Below are 18,674 nucleotides of genomic sequence, written 5' to 3'. Positions count from 1 at the left end.
ACAAACAATTAACGCTAGATTTTCACACTACCACTCATTTGGCAGAACATATTTAAGCCAATACAAAACACAGAGCGGATTTCAAATTACCAAGATCACCAATGACTTATACGATGAGAATGATAGCAATTCTGTGCTGGCACCAGGCTTCAGCAGGCCACCTGGTATTCCAGATTGCACTGATCCCAGCCTGTGCTGATCCCCACCACCTGGTGCATTGCAAAATGCCTCTTCTGCAATACTGCAAGGCTTTCCGAGCAGCCCTCTTGGAAGGAGGGCCCTTCTGTTTCCAAGGAACAGCATTGCAGAAAGGCTGCTCAGCTGAATCAGACCTTTAATTGCATCTTAGCACTGCAAGAACTGTACACCATTTTAGCCTGCTAACTGACCAATGCCTCCAACACTGCACTGATTCTCATTACCAGGACTACTTTTCTCTTGCCCATTCTGCTTGTTGAGAGCAGCTATACTCTTCCTGGACACGATCCACAGCAAGCACCCCCACTCCAATACAGCATGCATGCTTCCGCCCAAATCGGCTCTGCTTCAGTAATACTGTAACTTCACCACATACAGCATCAAACACCAATCCTCCACAATAAAAGAAGTGAAGGTGGTTGTTGTGCCCTCACAGTTCAACAGATAAATAACCATTATGGACTATCTCCTTTTCCCCCCCATTGTGCCAGTTTGCACAACAGCTCATCCCTGTTCCCTTGTCTAGAAGTGCCCAGCATACACCTTAGCAAGCCCGGCTGTTTGCAGAGTTGAGAGCATCTTGTACTTCATCATCTGACCAAGAAAAAGAACTTCTTAAGTGTGAGCAGACAAATTTGCTACCCCAAAAACTACCCAGGGGAAGGTCCATTGCTATATTTAGCTGCAGATAATTTTTTAAGTCCAAACAATAATTAACTGATCAACTGTATAGTGGAAGAGGTCAGATGCCTGGGGAATCATGCAAGGGTCCAGCCCAGCTTCCCCACAGAAGCCTCACTTTTAGTAAGAACTAGTCACCACTGTTGTTGCACACAGGCAGCGCTGCACTGCTATTTGTCTTACTAAAAACTGACAGCAAAAAGCTCCAGGGGTGAGGGCTGGAAAAAAAACCAATAAACAAACAGAGGCTGCAAGCCTTGACTAGGGCCTCTGCAGGAGTGCTCCAGCCCTTGCCACCCCTAGCAACAACATGCAGCCAGCTGGAGCCCACGCTACACCACAAGGCTCAGCAAGCAGCACCATCCACAAAATCAGCCCAGATCACCCATCCCCTGGCTCTGCACATAGCAAGTACCAGAACTGATGCAAAATTCGTAAGAGCAGCAGCATACTTAGCTTAGAAAGCCTTTTTCTTATACTAGCCAGTAGCACCTAAGGAAGCTTCCAGCAATACCAGGGAATCAGTAACACAAAGGCTCTTTCTTATCTCATTTCACTGCCATCCTCCAAATACAGCAGCTTTCACAACGATGCTCAACCTTTATACAGACCAATTTCAGCCACCTGGCAATGAACAGCTTTGATGCTGAAACACCTGCAAAACAAGGTGTAGCAGATCAGTGATCACTCACCTTAATCAGAAAAGCACACGTCTCACCTGTTAGACTACAGAACCCTAGCAAATTTTCGGGGCTTTAGCTAGCATAACAGTGGGGAGGGGAGCCAGGGACACACAGAGCCTGCCTGGGTGCTGGTGCACTAGCTGAGCTCGTGGGGCAAAACAAACACAAGAGAGACAGCGGTGACTTGTAAAAAGATTGGTGAAACGTCTGGTTGTATACTGGAAAACAGAAATAAAACCTGTCAAAATGAAATTAAATCTTTATGATTTTTTACAAAAAATCACACACATTTTAACCAATAGGTTAGAGATATATGGAATTACTGCTTTGTACCTCACAGCTGCAATGTTCTAAATCCAGTACCGGGAACACTAAAGCACATAGTCGTGCCATTGCTCTGTTTCCCGCCTTGGCAAAAGGAGATAATTTATGATCTCTCTGCTATCAGGGTAGCTTAGAGGCTACTTACACTAACATGAGTAAAAACTGTCAAGACTCTTAGAATGGAGGTAGAATAAAAATGTAAAATATATTAACTCTCCACATTAGCTATGGATGGAAGAAAAATAGGAGGCTCAGCAGACTAATTGCTTCACTTAGTGTGGCAAATTATCCATTCCAGAAGGCAACTAGTAGCATGAAAATAGCAAGTGAATGTTAGAGGGCGTTAGCAGAGGTGCAAGAATTCCCTACCATTAGCAGTGACAGTTTATGCTTTCAAGTTTACAGCAAATTAACCATACCTTTCTAAAACTTATCAACACTTCTCTCACTAGAAATTAAAACTTGAACCCTAAAATATTGTCATCTCTGCCTTATAATAATAACAATCCTTAGGTTTGGTTGGTTGGTTAGGAAAAAACACTGATTAAAATCACGCAACAGTAGCTTCAAAGGCGAAAGTCCACATATCCTTGCCTCTCCTAATATAGGCTCATTTGCTTCAACAAGAACATTAACATTCAAGAGCAGCCAGGTCTGCTTCACCTGCTCCAGTTTACCAGAGAGGCTGCTTTGGAGTCACAGGTGAAACCCCACTGGCACAGGCTGCCCTCAGTGGGACACGCTGTCCCAGCATGGCCAGTATACACTCCAGCCCAAGGCACGAATGTGTGTTCAGGAGCCCAGTTCACATCAGTGAGGTGAAGGAGCAAGGAAGGCTCTCAGGGGAGGTGTCATGGGTTTGAATGGACTAAGTTACTCGATACTGTGAAACAGTCGAAGAGAAATCACTTCTGGGCTGGGGATGTGAAAGGCTGGGGAGGGTTCTGCTTTACACAATTAGGCACAGTTAAATGAAGGGCACGTTTCCCTAATAAGCCTTTTTACCCCTATAACAACAGGATGAATTATGTCCAATATATATTCCAATTCACTACTTGAGAAGATTAAAGAGGCATCTTTTAGTTTTCCAGAAGTCAAAAGCTGGATCGCTATCTTTCCCACTTGCAAAGCCTCTGGGACTAACAGGCATCAATCCATCTGGGAGACAAAAATCTGCCCTTCCAGCTGAGACTACAACCCATGAGTATTGATCAAACGTCCACCTCCCTTCCACATAATAGAATTTCCCGGTGAGCTAATTGTTTTTACTTCTTTCATCTCCGTAAATGAGGTCAATGGCAAGGACAAAGAAAAGAGAATTAGCTCTAAGTGTTCTTGGCTTCAAAGAAAGAGACAGAGCTTCCAGATTTTGGAAAGTGCCACATAGGGTTTATAAAACACCATGGGACCTTCCAAAATCTGAACTTGGAGTTGCTTCAGCTTAGGACGACGCTTGCCTCCACCGCCCAAGGTTTTATGCTTTCTACATCTGCCATTACAGTTTGGCAGTGCCACTTGTGGGTCAATGATGGCCTTAATTCGTGCTGTCCCTCCAACAGTGACCAGCTCTCGTGCACAGCTCCTAAAGCACTTTACAATAATGCATGAAATTTCACAACAGATGTGGAGGCAGGCAAGTACCACAGTCCATATCAGTGCCTCATCCTCATTACCATCCACCTGCGGCGAGTCAGCTGAACGGCACATAAGCGAGGCAAGGCGGAATTGTAACAACATGGAGTTGTGCATGTGGATATACACCAACACCAGGTTTACAGAAAGGAAAACTGAACCACCAGCAAAGATGCGAAAGGCAGAATTAAAACCTCTCAGCAAAGAAAGTGGGTGCTTTGGCTTTCTCTCCCAAAGCAGCAATGATTCCCTGAGGTCTGGCCTTTAGCCCCCTCACTTGCCCTGGGCACATGTCCTAAATCAAGGTTTTCCCTTGTACAATACTGCAGTTTTCTGCAGTATAAAAACCTTATAGGTCCTGTCCTATTAGTGTCTCACCAAAATAATATTTTATAGCATAGGTATCACAGGCAGAACTATTAACAAGGATCAGGAATGATGGCCTAAGATAGACACCTGCAGACTTCTCCTTGTACAGATGGGGAAGCAATTAATTTGCTGCTGAACTCTTCGCAGAGTTATTTCCCATATTTTGGGAACAGCTAGAATTGGAAAGAAATCATGCTGCCAGTATAAACAGCAAGAGCAAAACTTTAGTTCTCCAACAGAAAGGTTTTAAAAAAAGAAAACAAACCACCTTGACTTTGTATAGAGCACAATGAGCACATCCCATATTTTTTCATCTCTGAGTCCCAGCCCTGTGAGACTCACAGCCTGAATGCCAGTTGCATGTAGTGAAGCCTCTGGCACACTCAGGGCTAATGCAGCATCTGCTTTACAGCCCTCAGGTTATAACCGGTTCTTAACTGGCTGAGTGCAAGACAAGGTGGAGAAGTGAGAGCAGGGCTGAGGTTTCCAGAGGTGTCAGGTCAGTTATGGCCTCACCACACCTTGCTCCTGCCAGTCTGTGAGGAGGACACTGGGGCCAGTCACCGCCCCTGCAGCCCAGGTGGGAGGAGGGCTCTCATCCACACAGGCAGCCAAACAGCCAACGGGCAGAAACACTTCTACTGTCTCCCAGTCGGGCCGAGACAAAACTCCGTGCTGGAAGTCTCAGCAGTTTGCTGTTCCTCCCAAAACACTGATGCTAAAGCTGCACAAATCAGTTTTGCATTCTGGAGAGATGCTTTTTAAGCCAAACTATGATTTTTTGTGGAGTTTGCAGAGACCGCCTCTCAAGAACCAGAAGAGACCTAGCAGACAGTATTGCTCTCAAAATACATGTGGTACCCTATCTTCAGGGACCAGCCCCCATTAACCAAAAGCTACAATACAAGTAAGGTCAATAGTAGCACAATGCCCAACAATTTTTAAGTGGATTCTGCAAAGCAGAATTGTTATGGGAATCTTCCTAACACATCTACATATGCTTTCACTGCATTATTGCCAGAAAGAACACCTTATAGAATATAAAACTACCCAAAAACAGATGCAGCTCAACTCTGGGAGTAATTTTTGAAAGGCTGTTCCTTCCTGGATGTGAGTAAAGGTTATTATGTGTCTAGAATAGATAGTCTAGACAGATGGAACATCATGGGGGGAGGAGGACTGAACTCATGATCTGTTTGTTTCCTGAAGAGCCTTTTGTAATGAACTTTGTAAAAAGCCTTTTTGTAAATCCAAGTGAATTAAATTGCTTTATACAGCACTGAGATAAACAACTTATTGACAATTAGATTTTTTTAAATTACTTAAATGATGTATGTTGGAAACAGATGAACAAGCAGGAAAATTTGGATAAAATAATGTAAAAATACACACATTCCAGTAGACTGAAAATTAATTCTCTTTCAAAAAATGTGCGTTTCATTTAAAACATACAAGTAATCCCATCAAAGACAGGGTTTTAATATTTTCAGGAATAAAGATCTCAATCTTTCTTTTCAAGCTATAACCAGTGTCAGATCACAGAATCATCTATCAAGATCCTCAACAATCCATCTCTTTTCCTGCGTTGATTACTGTCTGTAATGAACAATGTGTCCTAGAAACTACTGCATAATCTGAAGACCTCTGAATCTTCAGCAGTCTGCAACCTTGGAAGATTTATAGTCTCTCTTGATAATTTTTGAAAGCTCGTACACCACTACGAATACCTGCTGAAAACTTGCACATAAAGGAGAATTCCTATAACGTAGTTCTGTTTTTGTCTGGCATCAGATATATATTAAAACAACCAAAAAAAAAACCACAAAAACAAACTAACAAAAAGAACCACCACAAACCAGGCAAGGAACTTATGATCTTACAGCCAATCCAGAGACCAAGAAGACCCGAGACAATCTTAGCACACCTGATAGGACTGAAGTGATTTTCAGCTGCACATAATGTTATTTTAACCTATCTTTCTTTGTATCACTTAACCCTGTTGTCGCACAAAAGCCAATTTCTTCCTCCTACACTGAAATGCTAGATTTGGTGCAAAAACCAGAGGGAAAATATGAGCATGATTCTGTTCAGTCCCAGCTATATCTACTCACGAGCTTGCTTTGTCTCTGGCACAATGGTTTTCCTCCTTCCCCCATTCACATGGAAGGAGCTCCAGTAAGGCAGAGCAACGGTTTCATGATCGTTCTTTTAGCTCATTCCCACAACGCAGTGGTGGGACTTGTTTTCTCAAGGTCTTACTGACTGCTCTTCTCGTGGGGAAACAAGAAAAATATTTGTTCACACAATTCAAAGTCAAAAAGCTGCTGCAGACACACAATTTGTGTTTGAGTTAACTTTTGAGTTAGCCAGTCTTCACCTTGTTTTGCTTACATTCAAGCTATAATCTTCTCCTACATGAAAAAAGCTCAGGAACTCCTTCACAGATATTATCCACAGATAATTTAAAATGAAGCTTAAATGGCAACCTGTTTATACCACAAAAGGTGAAATTAGTAAATGGATGATACTGTAAAAAATTCAACTAGCTTTTAATATTTAATTTCCATGGATCATAAGTTTGCTTCACAGTTCCTGTGAAACCTGCCCTTAAGAGTAAGTAAAAACTAATTATAATAGCATTCTTCAAACATCTGTGTCTGAATGGTGATTGCTCTGAACACAAGGGGCTGTGGCCACAGTTTAATGGGTTAGTAAAAGCAAAAACTGGCTTGATGAATTTGCCCCCTCCTCTGCCTCCCCATGAGTTCTTGCCGAAGCAGGTGACACACCAAGACGTGCCACACGGCAAACTGGAGCAGAGAATTGATCTGAGTTAAAAGCACCTCCCCTGTATTTTCCTTCAGACACCACTGATAAAGGAAACTGGCAGCATTCACTTGGGATTACTATCCAAATGCCTGTGTCCTTAGGCTGTAGTCTGAAACCCTGATTTTGCACCTAGGAAACCTGGCATTTAACAATAGCAACTCAAAGCCAAAGAGCCAGTCGCTCCAGACCGCATCTTCACAGATGACCTGTCTCGGCTTCACTGCTAAGTTATCTTGCTGCCAAGTAAGTTTTCAGTACAACAGTCTTGCAGTATAGGAATTTAGGCACCTCCAATATAGGGAAACATAACCCAGAGGGGAAAAAAAATGTAAAGACAAAAGAAATCCAACTATAGCCAGCAATATATATAGCAAAAAATTGGGGAAAAAGTACTGGATGAAGGAAAAAGTTGCTGATAGCTCTTTATCTGATGTTATACATTCAACGTAGAAATGTTTTATCATTCCCTACAATACAAGCAACCCAGCATTTTTTGTACTATATAAAAGCAAATATCTTTTTTGTACTAAAGAGAATTAGTTTTAATCTATTTCCTCTGTTTCCTCCATTCAGGCAACTGCTTAATACATTGATCTTCCATGCATTTCCATTTTCTCCACCAATACATTTCTTATAATTGGAATGAGCTGCTCTATTAAGCTTCTTAATAGATTCTGTGTTCTCAAAACCCAATAACTTCAGGACAATATATTAAAGTAGACAACAAATTAAGCTTGGTGTTTGTGAATGTGAGGCTCCATCAACAGTGACCTTTAAAGTTACAGCAAGGATGCTGCTTAAAATTGGTTGCAAAGAAACCAGTGTCTTATACGTCTAATTGCATTAGTTTGTGTCAATGCTACAACACTCTGAGACTCTTTGAAAACAGTTTGTTAGTGGCCAGGAACAAATTACAGTCCTGATGTGAAGCAGCAATGGACATGTGCAGATGTCAATGAATTTACTTAGAGCTGTGGGTCCCTGGCAGTTGTGAAAAGAGCAGGACCTCTGTAGCTGCATCATCTAGCACAGACAGGGCCTAGTCAGAGCGATGAAGACTGACCTTAGCTTTGTATATGCAAGCAACACTGAGCATTACAAACAGCACAGAAGTATTTCGAGAGTCTAAAAAAGTTATTTTAATTTTATCAATTGAATCCAATAACTATGCCACAATATCACATTAGCTCAGTTTGGAATACAATGTGAATGGAGATTTTATTTGCATACCATTACAAAGATGTAACTCCATTTTAAAATAGCAAACAACATATAATAATTCTCTCAAAGCTAGCTAGCCTTGGTATGACTCCTACCTCCTCCCATAGCTACACAGCCAACTACCTTCGTGTGTATTTTATACTGCTTAAATCAGTCAGAGAGCAGTTTTCCACCACAAGTAAAAAATGAGGTGACCTGACAATGTGTAAGGCAAAGTCTCAAACACATGATGAGCGACTGAAGCCAGTGAGTGGTGACTCCTCAACAGACACTTTGCAAACAGATCGAGTGACTATTTGCCAAATACCTGCCCCACAAACCAGCTTCTAGGACAGGGCACAAGACTGCATCTGCTCCAGTACTTACATCACCAATTCCCACTTAAAATCATACTGAAGCAACACCGAGAATTCAGAGGAATGAGGTCTAATCCTTGTAAAATGAATCTAGGTAGTTAACCCAAAACGAATACTATTCTTCATCTAGTTGTATGCTTCCTAGGAAAGATTTTATTTAAAAAGCCAGCTTCCAGCTGCTCTTCACCTGACATTAGCCTCTGTGAACCATTTGCAAGGATCGCACTGTGGGTAACAGACCCCCATCAGCAACAGAACTGCCCTCTTGATGGCACCCCATCACCCCCTCACATCTCATCTATTAATTCAAAATCACATACAGCCCGTTTCTTCACAGTCTCAGTTCCTCTCCTCTCCCAAGTTACACATTTCTGCAGTTTCGTAGGCTGAACCATTGCTGAGGAAATCCCCTTGCTCACAGGCAGTTAGCATCCTTTCCTAGGTGAAATACTTTGGGATACAGCTCAGTTTGCATTATCCCACCTGGAAAACCTGTATGATGCCTTGTACCAGCAAATTACTCTCCCCCTGGCCCTGCCTTTAACATGGAAATCATCGCGCAAAAGACTGATTTTGTTACAGGCTTTTGTGTTTGCCTAGGGCTTCATCAGGAATGAGACCGCTAATTATTTAATTATTTGTACCTACCGCAGCACTGACTAGGTGTATCCAAGATAAGAACGTTTCAGTCCTTCGTCCTGCCACCTGCCAGCACAAGACTGTTGCCAGCGATTCCCTCCAATAACTCAGGCTCTTTTTGGCAGCTGATGAGGAGGAGTAAACATTGGTACTGTTTTCCCAGCAGGCAGGTTTACCTGGTGGCTGCAGTAAGGGGCACAGCCTGCAGAGCGGGCTTTGGCCTCCTCTCCACCTCAGACCCAGGCGAGAGGGGGCCACAGGCCCAGCCCAGTAGCAAGAAACAGGTTTCTGAGGGCAGGAGACAGGCATTTGGGGATTTAAGTAACTCTGGGTGTTACTTAACAGCATGAGGCCCTTGGTTCCCCCCAAGCCGGCAGCTTTCAGTGGCTCTCCCGAGCCAGCCTCCCTCAGGCGGGGTGAGGGCGCCGGCACCCAGCCCAGCACGCTCACCTCAGCGCCAGCCGTGGCTCTTACCCATCCTAGGGGGCAAAGCCAGAACATCCAGCCTTAAAAACATGCCAAAAGCACTCTTAGGGGGTCACTGTTACTACAAACACCAAGGTTTTCTTTAGTCTTGCTTGATGAAAATCGAATACCTTCGCTCCGAGAGCTCTGGCAGCTCTCCTCACGCGCAGCACTCCCAGCTATGCAAAGGCTGTAGCACAGTTATTTTCAGGCGCATACAGCAACTTCAACCTGTATGTTAGGCAGCGCTCCCCTCACGCTGGGCAGAGGATTTACAGCAGCTTTCCCCACAGCAGCATAGATCAGAGCCCAGGAACAACCAGCAGCCGTATGGCCCCGGCCGGGCAACCCCTCACCGCGCCTGGGCGGCACGAGGCCTCCCTGCGCCAGAGCCCAGCCAGGCCCTGCCGCCACACTCCTCAGCTCCCCTCAGCTTCCAAACTGAGGTAGTGTTGCAAGAGACTTAAGTTTTTTCTGGTTTTTGTTTTTGTTTTTAAATAAAAAGTTTCGTATGCAGTGCATTGAAGATAGGAGCCAGTGTTTTGTGAGCCCTGCTACAAGAAAGGCAGAGGCTTTGCAAATTCTCTCCCTTTGAAAAGGGCCACCTGAAGAGTCAAAAAACCCAAAACAGAACAAACCAAAAACAACTGTATGTAATCCAGAACAAGTATCTTGCATAGTCTTCACAAGTGAAACATCTTCACGTTCATTTGGCTCTCCGCATGGTTCTCTCCACAACGAAAACAAGACTGAAGTCCACTGCTTCCACATTTTTGTCTTTGGCAGAGCTCTCATGAACAAACCAGAATAAAGTTATTTTTTATTACATATAAATAGCAGATGTGAAACCTTAAGTGTTGCAGTGATAACTTCTCAGGCGCCCAAAAGAACTCCAGCTACTTGTCACACATGTACACATGGAAGATACAAACAGCACATAAGATGGAAGTTTGCTCACAACAGCAGAAAAATGGGATTGATGGGAAAGACTTCTGTGATGGTTTAGTTTAGACCTAGCCTTGCTAGGTATGACAAAAGGAGAAACAACCCTGCAGAACAAAGCCATGGTGGACCACCCCATGCCACTCAGACAGAAAAAGCCAACAGCTTTGTTGAAAAACTCTGAAGGCAGTGGTTGTCTATTCAGTAGAGAATCTTCAATTATTTAAGCATAAACCGTGTTTTCATAGTTACATGACCTCAGCTGAATCTCACAGGGTGCATGTGTGTGTGTGTGTGTGTGTAAAAAATTACCAACAAATTAGTTTGAGTCAGGCTTCAGCCTAACATCACACAGGCAAAGATGGGTGCACTAGAATTTCAGTACCAGTACACCAAACGTTATAATTAAGAAAAACCTGAAATGCTAAACGTTCAGAAAAAAATTATTCAGCAGAAAGCTTGTGTGTGAGGCAGCCTGATCCCACACAGGATCTCCCATGTGAAATAGCACATACTATTATAGCGTAATAGAAATAATAATGGATTTTGGATTGATGAGGAAGAGTAAACTCATTTAGGAAGGAGACCAAGAAATCACCGATGTTATCTGACCCACTGCCTGTTTGAGGATGAAGCATTAAAAATACATGTATCACAGTAACTATTTGATACTACATATGGCATAAAAAAATAAATTGCTCTGCTTTTCCAAGAGAATGATTGTTCAAAGCCTCTTGCCATGCGAGAAAGACTTCAACTCTCAGTTAATTTAACAGGATTGCAACCATCTACTGCCACTCTGCTCCATTCATCTTAAGAAAGTCTGACACTGTACCACCAAAACAAACTGGCTGGATGTAGGAAAGTGTTCCCAAAGAAGCAAGTTATTCTGTCTGCACTTACCTCACACAGAATCACCAAGTAGTTAAACACATTTGGGAAGGGTCTAATACTGCCTGCCCGGAAAGCTGCAGTGACTGAGGGATCTACTGACAGCCTCAGTGTGCCAAAACTGGTTAAGTAACAGAAGATCTGGACGGAACATTATTTGAGAATCTGCTTGATGTCTAGTGAGAAGTGGAATAAACTGAGACACTTTCCTCCAGGACCAAATGATCTAAGCACAGGAGCGAGCTACTCTGGTGCCATCTGCCAGCACATCAAAGCTAGAGAATCCAAAACTTCTGCCCAGTAACAGCTGATCTTCACGTCTTTTAATGGAAGATCTGCCAAGGGCAAAAATTAGGCAACGGCTCAAAGTACTGCCAACACAGGAACACATTTGGAGACATCCAGAGGAGTTCTTTCCCCAAAGAAGTCCACTAGTACTAAGACAAAACACAAAAAATATTCTGTAATTGACATTAAAATACTTTATTGGCTAGACAGAATGTGCAGTATGGATAGAAATATACTGAAATACAAAGTCCTCCAGAATACCATGTAGAAAACCCAAAATCCATACTTCTTATGTATATACATTGCCAAATGTATTCAAGAGTGTGAATAAGGTCCTTTTTGCATTTTTTTTCCTTCTCTTGAAAGCGTATCTAGTGCAGTCCAAGGCCTTTTTGTTTCTTAAAAAGAAAATTGCACAGCTACCCTATTTCATCATTTGTCTGGAAATCTGATGAAATTTTACATACTTTTCTCTGCCTTGCTAGATCCTTTCAAGCTTGACTTCTGCCTCTTTTTTTCCCTCTGTCCCAGTATGCGATAGATTTTTTTCTTAGCCTCCTTTTGCCTCTGGAATTTCTGTTCATCCTCCTTCTGCTTAACTTTGAGATATTCTTTAAGTTGTTCCCGACGTTTCACTTTGGCTTTCCTGATCTTATAATTATTCACCGTACTTAAAGCATTGAGTAAGGCTGATATCTAAAACAGAAAATAGAGAATCAGTACACAAACAGTTCAGTTTTGGTGAGCAAGAAACAGTTTAACCCCAGCAGAGAGAATCAGAGATTCAAAGCAAGTTCCTAATTATTTCTGCACCTGCCATCCAATTTCTAAAATGGTTTAATTATTTGTCTTGTTAGGAAGTTAATCAAAGGTTTCATTTTTGCAAAACCTGATTTTGGCTAGATACTATTTAAAAGGCTATGCCTACTTGCTACTATAGAACACTTATACTGCAGTCTGGAACTTCCTGCCTTTGCAAACACACATAATTCTCAATTTTTGAAGCCAAGTATTTGCTTCAAGTCCTGTCTCTATTAATAATGCATAGCAATGACAAGTCCAATAAGAGACCACAGCTGCCAATTTAAGTTGCCCGTAACATAAAAGTACTACATCCAACTGAAATACCTTGCAAGTGCTGTGACAAGGACAAAAGTCGTATTTAGTCTTCAGGTGACCTACTAGTTTAAAAAATACACACTGTACACTCAGTGACAGTTCCAGATACATACTGCATGCCAAACAGGAACAAAACAAACTGCAGGTGAGGATTTTTTACTAGGAGCATGTATGTCTTCAACACTAGCAGTAGATTCAAGTGCTAAAAAAATAGTTAGAAATGGTCCAAGCAACATTTACCCTTCAGGAGTCCTTGTTTCAGAGTAAGTGATAATTACCTTCTTTTCATGAGGCTCCCTGATAACAGCTGGTCTCCACTGGTCTTTTGGAGTCTTGCCTTTCTTCTCAAGATTCTTAGGCTTGTTCTTAAAAGGCAGAGCCTTCTGCAGTGCTTTAGGAATGTGGAGCTTATTGAAATGCCTCTTCTCCCTCACAATAGGCTAAAAGAATGATATAGAACATATATAAGATTCATGATCTTAAAAGCTTTTATTTTGTTTTCCATCTTTCAGGGGAAAAAAACCTAAACCACCACAAATCAAGAAAAAAAGCAAACACCCACCACCACCACCCCTGACATCCAACTGTGAATGGTAAGTTCACCCCAATTTTCCTACAGCAAAAGTCTCAGCAAGCTTCTGGAGAAAACTTCTGCCACGTACATTGCTTTTCTCGGTTTGCACCGGTCTGAGGCAGAGTGCAAATCTGACTGTGATCACTGGTTAAATAAAAAGGGGGCGGGGGGGAGAAGATGTGTCAAACATACCTTATACAGAGAATCTTTGTTTTGTTTCAGTTTAATGCCTCGCTCATGCCTCAGCTGGCCTGTTGTCTTCATTCCACTCCAACTGTCTTTCTCACCCACTGGCTTCAGCAAGGATGTTACAGGGTTATAGAATGTCGGGATGGAAACAGGATACCAAGTCCTCACAAAGACAATATCTGAAAGAAAAGGAAATGTTATTTGGCTCTATAACAACAGTTCATCACATCCACAGTCTATGCAAAGATTGCCTGAATATAATAGGTAACCAATATCTAGACCACATGCTAATACTGTGTTTGGTATATATATAAAATCTCTTCAACATGAGGCAAAAGCAACATAACTATTTGTACACTTGGATTCTGCAAAACCCCATAAAGTCATAAACAGTACGTGTTCCTGAGGAGCAGCCAGCTGAACAGCACCCTATTCATTTACTCATATTCAATTGAAGAACTAGCAATAGCGTTCATATATGTACCTGTGCCTCCACTATTACTAACAAAACCAATTTACTTTTCCTCTGACTACTTTAATAAAAGAATTTGCTTGCTTTTATTTTGCACTAGCCGTAATTTCAATGGGTTTAGGAAAACAGAGGCCATATAACCCCAAAAATAAGCATGAACTCATTTTCTCCACATCACAGTGACACTCAGCAAATATACAAGATCACTTACCCCCATCCCCTGCATAATTTCCCCAAAAGGTTAGGGAACACAGCGAACTAGAGTTACAATGCCACTCTTTGGAGGTCTCAGAAAAAAGTCTTTCTAGCACTTGTACCACTAAATACAATTCATCTTCATGTTCAAGGAGAAAAGCACACCATGCTGTGTAAAACACTTCAAAACACTCTGAGAAACAGGTCTCCAAGACAAACCTTTTCATCTGCATACAATACGACTTCCGAGTATAACTGAAAGAAATCCAATATAAAATATACTTTATTTTTTTAAATTTCACTCTGCATCTCACCAGGTATTTCATGCTCTTTGAATTTACATCTCAATTATCAGATTCCAGAGATTCTGACACACGGCTTTTCAACCTGTGAAGCGGGATGAAAGTTGTGCGATAACTTACACAGAAAGTGCAACTTACCACTCATCAGCAACTTGTCTTCAAATGTTGCTCTGAAAGCTCCTACTGGAGTTCGAAGGGCCTTTTTGATCTGTCCCCGGATACCACTCACAGTACGAATTGCTGCACCTTCAAATTTAGCCACTTCCAACTGAGAGTTAAACATTCCCTGAAAGTGTGAATTACCTACCATTATTCAAGATGCTAAGTCTCTCTCTGTGACCCAGGTAGGCCACAAAAACACAAGTAATTCCCACAAGTATATCTTACAAGGAATAGGAAGAACATAACCTTGCCTTTAAATGCTAAGTGTGGACCACACCACAAACCTACCAAGCCAACCAAGATAATTTACTTAGAATCACATACTACAAGCAAGGCTTCTTAGCATTAAATATATATAATTAAAATTTCTAAAACATAACATATTTAAGAGAATCTGCCTAGTTTTCTTCTAAAGTCACGTGCTGGAACACAGCACACCTTAAAAGCAACTCAGCTGCCTTAAGTGGCTAGCTGTGAGGCTCTAATGCAATACAGCTCTCCAAGGTTTGTGCTTCTTTCATACATCACAAGTAAGTCAGGAAAAATTCTGTGTATGCTTAGTCTGAATACTTAAGTGCTTCACTGTTGGGATCAGTGCTTCATTGTTTACTGCCCCAAAAGCAGAATAAACCTGACCTCTTCCTGAGCCCGAAAGCACAACTAGGGACAGCTGGAACGTCAGTGAAAATTCACTTCTGCAATGCTTCCTGCCCCAAACGCTTTTGTAATTGTCCTAAGCACTGCTAAAAGTCATCGCTGATCCCAGAGCTGAAATTCAGTGGGCTCAAACTGCCTGAATGACACCAGAGACAGGTTCACATTCTCCAGAGGTGTCTGCCACTGTGGGAAGCTAATCAGTGGGTTTGAGGAAGGATGGGCAGGGGGAAACCACATTGAATGTGAGCCAGAAGACTGTTCCAGAATTTTTGTCTCATTAACAATAATTCATAATCATTGGCTAATGATTAGCACCTTTAGAAAGGACAATGAAGCGAGCTCAAAAAAACCCCAAGCAGCTACTGAGATCCAGAACAGTATGCAACAATTACAGGGATCTTCTGCCTCAGGCAAGACAGATGTAGTCCCAGGTTGCATTCCTTCCTAACACCGGTACATGTGGGTTTACAGTACACATACCTACCTTAATAAAACAAGTGTTCTTAAAAATTTTGAATGGAAAACCAGTTAGCTTTAATTTCTTTACAATAGTTATAGATTTATCTAAATCGAGCACAACTCCTGTCGCAGCAATCCGGAAATCAGGCTGAAACATACAGAAATGAAAGACATTGCTGAATGTATATTTGCCACATAGCAAAGAAACCATTTCAATGATACAATTTCACTGCTTTTTACAGGTGGAGTTCAGAATTTATAACCTTTACAGGAGTACAGCAGCATGACAAAATGAAAATTGACTTTGTACAGACTAGTTGACTTGCCGCTGACATAACATTCCTACCATTCACTAACGAGATTTTCAAAACTGCCATTCTAATTACCTTGGAAGCAATCTAAGAGCCCTTGTTATCTACCTCCGCTGTGTTCTCTTTAGGAAACAGAATCTTACTCAGACAGGAAGTCTCAAAGGAGAAGTGCTTTGTGCACTGCTGTAAGTCACTATATTATGCTAGGGACACATGACAAAAATAGCTTTTTAATACATGTAACAAGATGACTGGGTAAAAGGACTTGAAGGGTATTTTAGGAAGGAGATAATCATCACCACTCCGATTACCGTTGTGGCTCATTACAATGCCATGCAAGGCTTTTGTTACATATAAACATAAATCTACCTTTTGGTAATACGTATGCAAAGGCCATAGTTGATAAATACTGCTTTAACATTATTTAAATTAATTCAGATACTCATAAACATCCTAACAAGACGTGGAAAAATCACACCGAGAGCAAACTTCAACAGAAACATCAGTATCTCATCCTGTAAGAAGGTTCAAAAAGTTATCTCAATACTTAGTACCTGAAAACCAAGTAGGTATAGATCCTTTCACAGAAAACCACAAAGTAGTATTTATCATTTTCAGTGTTGCAGATTTTATTTTTGTTAAATATTATATTTTAAAATTGTTAAATTGATTAAAAAAAAAGGAAACAAAATGACAAAGCCTCCATCCAGTTTCCCATCTAATCAGAATACACCTTTCAAATATTTGAGCCCACCTACCTTCTCAGTTCCTACAACATCAACACTTTATCGTATGTAAACCTTCTTCCCTAAATCTATACATTTTATCCAAAGACCCATGGAAAGCAGTAATCAACATTTTGTGATAACAAACCTACCGTTGCACCACTGACAGACTGAACTGCCAAAAATCCCGTCCCCTGAGGAGTGATGGGCCCTATAAGGAAACAAAACATTTACGCAAAGCTTTACTACACAAAATCTAGCCTCTACTTAAAAGTCAGAACACTTTGAAATACCTGCCAAATATTCTCAGTGAATATAAAAAAAAGTTTACAGCCTTCAAGTCATTACTCACGTATATAGCCCCATGACAGTTAAAGGAATGGTTAACAAGAAATTATTCACATACGGAAGCATTTGCATGGCTGGGCCCACCATGTGTGCAAGTGTCTCTCTGCACCGAGCCAACAAATCAGGTTCTTCTTTGATACAATACAGTCTAACAAAATGCTCAAAATTTGTTAAAAAGACAAATACTTCATAAAATCATTCAAAGAATTCACAAATAATAGGCAACTGCCTATCTTCCCATACTATTTGGTGTTATTTTATATTCCACAGTGAACACAACTTTTCAAGGTCTTCTAATTCCAAAAGCTACTGGCTGAATTTCTTGATACATCCTGTAAAACTTGAGAATTTTGTAACAATTAAGTGATACAGGATAGTAACTCTAGAACATTCTCACCCCAAAAAGCTGCTCCACAATGCATATGTTGTGGTGTGTACTTTAGAAGCCTATGACGCCCATTATGATCTTCAATGTAGAACATCGGGATAGTTTGAAATCGCCTCCACCCTAATGAGAGGATTAAAGGATCACGTGTCTTAAGTATCTTCTTATACCATCGGTGCTTCTTCAGGCGCAACTAATTAGAAGAAAAGATGAACAATGCTATTACAGCATAACAGCATTAATTGTGAAATTCAAGCTTTAATTTTCAGGAATGATTGAAAGCAACTTCCATCTACACCAGAATTTTTTATTCAGTAAGCCTTCTGTCTTCAAATATTCTCATTAACACTAGGTTGACTGGAAAGACAAAGCTAATCAGTATTTTGCTCACTTTAAAGTCATGCTTGCATGCACACAAGCTATTATATCAAAAATATATATATACACATAGATGCTAGTAACTTTTCAATAGCTACTTGTTCATAGACCATGAACCCCACAGTACAATTTACATTTGCAATTTAGCAATCACAGTATCAGACCTTAGTCCCGAGACATCTCTGCAGATGAACATTAAACAGTAACTTCTTCCATTTCTCCAGTTAAGCCTGTAAAAATCCAGTGTCTGCTACCATAGAGTTAATTGTGTCAAAAGCCAACCCCCTATTCAAGAGGCAAAGATGAAGGTATCTCTCTGTGCTTACTGTAGCTTTGATAAACAGAAAATAAATAGTAACTCCAGAAACTATCAACTCCAGAAAGCATACCTGTCCCGACAAAGTGCACTCACAGCTTTGGCTACCTACCTGTACATAGCCGACGTTTCCTTCACTGTTGCCTAAACCACCCAGAATAATAGGATAATGAGGGTCAAAATTCAGGACAAATTCACATGGGACATTCTCAATCTCTATTCGAACATACATCCCAGGCCGGTAGCCCTCATACTGCACTCTGGTCTCATCATCTTGATCTTCAAATTCCGCTCGATTAAGCTACGTGACAAAGAGAAAGTCACCACATGTTTTACAAAACTGAAGTATTAACAACTTGTTCATGAGGTGCCAGTTCTATTTAAAACATGCTAACATTTATATAAATCTTCTGGGAAATATCCGATAGGTTTTGTGACTTTTTATTCTGAACAAGATCTCTGCCACCATGAATTCCTTCCAATTTGAAATCCCAAGTGGGCCTGTTAGTCTGCTTGAAAGACAGTACCCAAGGGAAGCAAATGACTGAGTGACTTCTGATGTAT

At 41.2% G+C, this 18,674-nt stretch overlaps 1 protein-coding gene across 1 annotated transcript in view; it reads right to left on the bottom strand.

Moving 5' to 3' along the window:
* Nucleotides 1–11,689: 11,689 nt before the first annotated feature.
* The window catches only part of BMS1 (BMS1 ribosome biogenesis factor), a 21,368-nt gene continuing 14,383 nt past the window's right edge, over nt 11,690–18,674 (bottom strand). The window contains exons 15-22 of the mRNA XM_080403075.1: nt 18,223–18,411; nt 17,429–17,609; nt 16,836–16,894; nt 15,673–15,795; nt 14,508–14,655; nt 13,404–13,579; nt 12,916–13,077; nt 11,690–12,214 (exon numbers count right to left, since the gene is read on the bottom strand). Coding sequence (XP_080259201.1) covers nt 11,978–12,214; nt 12,916–13,077; nt 13,404–13,579; nt 14,508–14,655; nt 15,673–15,795; nt 16,836–16,894; nt 17,429–17,609; nt 18,223–18,411 — 1,275 coding nt within the window. The 3' untranslated portion in view covers nt 11,690–11,977. The remainder of the gene's footprint in view (nt 12,215–12,915; nt 13,078–13,403; nt 13,580–14,507; nt 14,656–15,672; nt 15,796–16,835; nt 16,895–17,428; nt 17,610–18,222; nt 18,412–18,674) is intronic.

This window comes from Falco punctatus (assembly GCF_963210335.1).
Source record: "Falco punctatus genome assembly, chromosome: 9".
In the NCBI taxonomy this organism is placed as follows: Eukaryota; Metazoa; Chordata; class Aves; order Falconiformes; family Falconidae; genus Falco; species Falco punctatus.
The sequence above is the reverse complement of the archived record's forward strand: the minus strand, read 5'-3'. Positions and strand labels throughout refer to the sequence as shown.